Here is a 4512-nt window from a genome sequence, read left to right on the forward strand (position 1 = left end):
CCTACATGAACAACCAACACTCCCACCCCCAAACCATAGAATTGGTGATTTTGAAAGAGTAACCACAGTCATCAACATTACAAAAATTCACAGCTGTCCTTAGAGCCTATAAAATTGATTAGGTAGTCCTAAGTCCAGCCAGGTAGGTCTGAAGGGAAGCATGACTTTACAGAAACAGGAGATGAGATCTCCATAATATCATCAGATTTTAAAGTTTGTTTAAAAAAAATTACAAAGATATAAAAATATACAAGTGCATAAAAATATGTGCACAGACATACAGACCTCTACTGAACATAAAATGGAGGGAGATTAAGGCATCCTGATTTCAAGCAAAGTTTCCTCAGTGATTTAAAGTTAATCTTTATAACAGACCTGTCTGCAATTTTGGTTGTTTGACATTTTTCCATAAATATAACAAGCATTTAAGAAGACCAACCTTATCTAGATCCAGATTCCACATTTTAATGTAACCATCACTGGATGCAGTAACAATAACATGTTGTCCTTCTCTTTCAAAACTATAGATATCTTTTATTCTGTGAACAAAATGTTAACACTTTGTTAGTTTACAGCATGGCAGTTCACTTCAGAACAGTAAGCTGACAGCAATTAAAGCTGAACAGGTATTAGTCTAAAAACCAGTTTGAACAGAAAACCCACAAATGCCAGGCAGGAACTTGGAATGGTGGATCTGTTTTGGGTGCTGTCATGTACAGTAGGAATACTTGCCTTTGTGAGGCTTGTTAGGATTCAATTCAGAACACTTTAATACTTCTAAGCACACACTATTAACCACATCAGTGACATTTTTAGCTAATGCTTTTGTGTTTTGATGAATTAAAATCAGCATTTGGACAAATATTTGGTATTTGACAACAGAGAATATGTGATTGACCTCCTGTTGTCTGGACTGAGTACAACTGGTTTGTTTTATTTAAGCATTCTGAAGAGTCAGGATCTGTAAAGACTGGTTAAACATCCTTTAGAGGATCTGGCAGGAATATACTGGTACTCAATTTCAGAAATGCACAGACCACACACCTCTGTGTAAAAATACACACACACACCCTCATATATTTAGAACTGCAATATTTCTAATTCTGTACCCTGTTGTTTTTGTAACGTGCATGGACAGCACAGTACTTGTGCTCATACTAAAAGCAAACAAGTCTGTCCCAGATTTGGAATTTAGCACATAAATAAATTCACTTTCTAGACTAAAACAAAAACAACAGTAAAATATGCTGAACATTACAAGTCATTGAACTCTACTGAGTACTCAGCATTGCCATAAATATTTAAATAGTAAACAAACACAGAATACCTGTTTTCGTGAGCTTTAAATTCACACAGGCATTTTTGAGAGTCACAGCTGTAGAACCTTATAATTTCATCATCTCCAGCTATGGCAAGGATAGAATCCTTGGAATGGGAAAAAAGAAATGCAAGTGTGATCAATTTCACATGTTTCAAACCAGTTAATTTCCCAGCACCTTTCTTTTTTTGTACTTACTGTAATAAATCTAAGTGAAGAAATTCTCTTCTCTGTTGTGATAGTGCCGGTGATTGAAGCTGTGTCGAGTTTGTAGATATCCACTTTATTTGTTATCACGGTCACATACTTCTCTCCATCAGGGGACCATTTAATTATGTGGGCATCTGTACACATAGATACATTTGTATACACATGTACAATTTTTTGGCACTTTCATATTGCATGAGAATCTAAAAGTAAGAATCTTTAGAAGCTGCTAGACACTGTTTTCTACCTAAAACTGATAAAAAAAATCAGGAAAAAAAATCAAATAACCTAGAATAAACAAGTGAAACTGCTCCTAAATGTTTACTTCTGATTATCAGAAGTGTCTAAAGAAAAACAAAACAAAACACATTTACTTAAATGTTCTGACATCAAATTTCAAGGAAAAAAAATACTTTAGGGCCATTATGTTTTCCTTTTAGTAAGTGATTATTATTAAGGACATAAGCTTACATATGCTTGTCTGCATGTGTAAAAAAGACATTGCAGAAGCTGCTTGCAATTAACACTTGTTGATTAATTTGGTCTTCTTTTCTTTACACAAAAAGTGAAAATATCTAATTTCACTTTGTAGTGGATTTAGACTGACAAACTCACTTTGCTTCAGGTTTTTGATAAAGGCTGATCGTCCTTCTACAAGATTCCAAGTTCTGAAAGACAACAATAGATAATGTGCATTCCGGTTAAAAACAGCAGAGTGAAACTGACGTCCTATCTGCTGACATGAGGCATCCAAAGGAAGCTTTTAAGCATCTCTCTGCATTTTACTGCTGCCTTAATGCAAGAGAGAATGATGACTTCATATATTGCTTGCACACTGTAAGGCTGAATTTGTGATATTTATTTTATAAACCACTGTTTGCAATGCAGAGCACAAAAGGAGCCCAATAGCAATTTGTGCTGTTAAAAGAGCATTTTATGTATTTAAAACACATATATACAGCAACATGTACACACTCCAAGTGAAAAATTACTTCTCTCACACTACACAAAGCCTGGCAGCTTTCAGAAGTTTAAACAAATCTTGTTCCAAAATGCAAATCTATTTATACATCTACAAGTGACTATAAAGAGTCAGAGAACAAGAAGAAGCTAGGAACAGCAAGGACTATTTTTAAAAGACTTTAAAATATTGCTGGTACCTAGAATTTAAAAAGACAACCCAATGGATCCTTGAACCACTTGATGTCCAGATATGTTTTATCAGTGTTCCACGGTCTAGTGCCAAGACAGAATTGTTCCTTGTAACAATTTACTAAGAGTTTCTGAGCTGTGATTCTCAGCGTTCCTTCATCAGTTTTGACTCACCTTAATGTTTTGTCTGTTCCTACTGACAAAGCCAATTTCCCAGAAGGATGAATAGAAAGAGATGTGACGTGCCCCCTGATAAAAGCAAAACAACGTATTAGCCACGTATATTATTTACAAGAAAAATAAAGATGAAAATGTACATGAATATACAGATTTAAGAAACCCACTTATGTGCCTTAATGGATTTCAGGCATTCCCATCTCTTTGTGTTCCAGATGCAAATTAGTCCATCTTCTGCCCCACTCAGTAGATGTGCAGTACCGTAGAACTCCAAACAAGTTATTGTGCCTGAAATACAAGCCAGAGCTATTAGCAATGTTGTATATAATGAAGAGCTATCACACAGAGAAGGTATAAATTAATAGAGAAGCTTCTAGCATCAAAATATATCAGCTACTACCCTACCCTTGGGAAAATCGGAATTATTTCCTAAGTATTTCTTCAAAAACCCTCCAAGTTTTTTGTTATATTCAATTATTGATGTGCTCTACCAGCCCCTCTGTAGTCACACACATCTGAACTCTGTCTGGTCCGTTCCATGAAACAGCAGTAAAACTCAACTGCTGTGGCTCAGTTGTCACAGAGCTTCTACCAGTGATAAGGAATTCTCCTACATCAAAGCCTGAATCTACTGCACGTGCTGCTGCTCATAAGCACCAGATTTATCATACACGAGCTGAACCCAGGTACCATGTTCAGTGTAGCTCCATGTACTTCTTGGTTATCAGGAGAAAAAGGATAATGAGGATTGAGCTACAAATGACCCAAACAGGTTTATTTGAACAGCCATTTACTGATGAATTTCATGGCTGTAATTGAGAAGGCCCATGAAGTGGGAAATGTACCAGGTTCGCTCTTCTGGCAGCAGCAGCCCGGTCTTGCACACTCTCTCTTTTGTGTGGCTCACTCATGTTTGTGACAGGACAAGGACACTGGGAAAGACAGTTGGTGGGAGCAGTCACAGTCTAGAGAAACTGTCCTGGTAGAACAAAAATGGCTCATGAGCCAAACATGGGCCATAACTGTTAAAACTAAAAACAAAAATTGGAAGAAGCAGCTATATTGGTAGGCTAAGACCCAAACTGATTTTTGGATTTTTATGTCAAAAGCTTACCTTGCTTGTATCATCAGATCATCATGGCTGCAATACCATCGCTATCAGAGACTTAATAAACAAAATTTCAATTCTCTTCTTCTGGCAAGGGCCAGTTTTTCAACTACAAGTTTCTATCATTAATGCTTTTTACGAAGAAAAGCTCCCTTACCATTGTGCTGCAGCAGTGCCCCATGTTCTATCTTCTTCTTCATGTCATAGATTTGGATTGTCTCATCTCTGCTCCCAGTGACCACATATCTGTTATTCACTGCTACTGCTGACAACGAGGCAGAGTGAGCATGATGTGTAAAATCAGGGATAACCGTCCAGGACTGCGAGTGAAATACAAAATAAACAGGTTTTTCTGCAGCTTACCATAGTGAGTTTCAACTTCACCATCCTGCTTTTTTTTTTTAAAAAAGCAAAGCTTGAAAAAGTGTATGTATAAAATGCAAAGGAATTATACTCAGCTACAAGTATAATGGGATCCCATGGAGTTAATGTGCTGTTAGGAGATTAGTCCGAACAATTTAAGTGTGCGAACCACCTCTTGTAATTAATC

The 4512-nt window shown here is 36.6% G+C and overlaps 1 protein-coding gene across 1 annotated transcript in view; it reads right to left on the reverse strand.

The window, feature by feature from the left end:
- PAK1IP1 (PAK1 interacting protein 1) overlaps positions 1 to 4282 on the reverse strand; it is a gene marked incomplete at its 5' end in the record, with an annotated part of 6524 nt that extends 2242 nt beyond the window's left edge. The window contains 7 exons of the mRNA XM_010166522.1: positions 440 to 539; positions 1328 to 1425; positions 1517 to 1662; positions 2141 to 2193; positions 2852 to 2926; positions 3022 to 3142; positions 4120 to 4282. Of these exons, the coding sequence (XP_010164824.1) occupies positions 440 to 539; positions 1328 to 1425; positions 1517 to 1662; positions 2141 to 2193; positions 2852 to 2926; positions 3022 to 3142; positions 4120 to 4282 (756 nt within the window). The remainder of the gene's footprint in view (positions 1 to 439; positions 540 to 1327; positions 1426 to 1516; positions 1663 to 2140; positions 2194 to 2851; positions 2927 to 3021; positions 3143 to 4119) is intronic.
- Between the last annotated feature and the right edge of the window lie 230 nt (positions 4283 to 4512).

The sequence above is a fragment of the Antrostomus carolinensis genome, unplaced genomic scaffold (genome assembly GCF_000700745.2).
Source record: "Antrostomus carolinensis isolate BGI_N321 unplaced genomic scaffold, ASM70074v2 scaffold37794, whole genome shotgun sequence".
In the NCBI taxonomy this organism is placed as follows: Eukaryota; Metazoa; Chordata; class Aves; order Caprimulgiformes; family Caprimulgidae; genus Antrostomus; species Antrostomus carolinensis.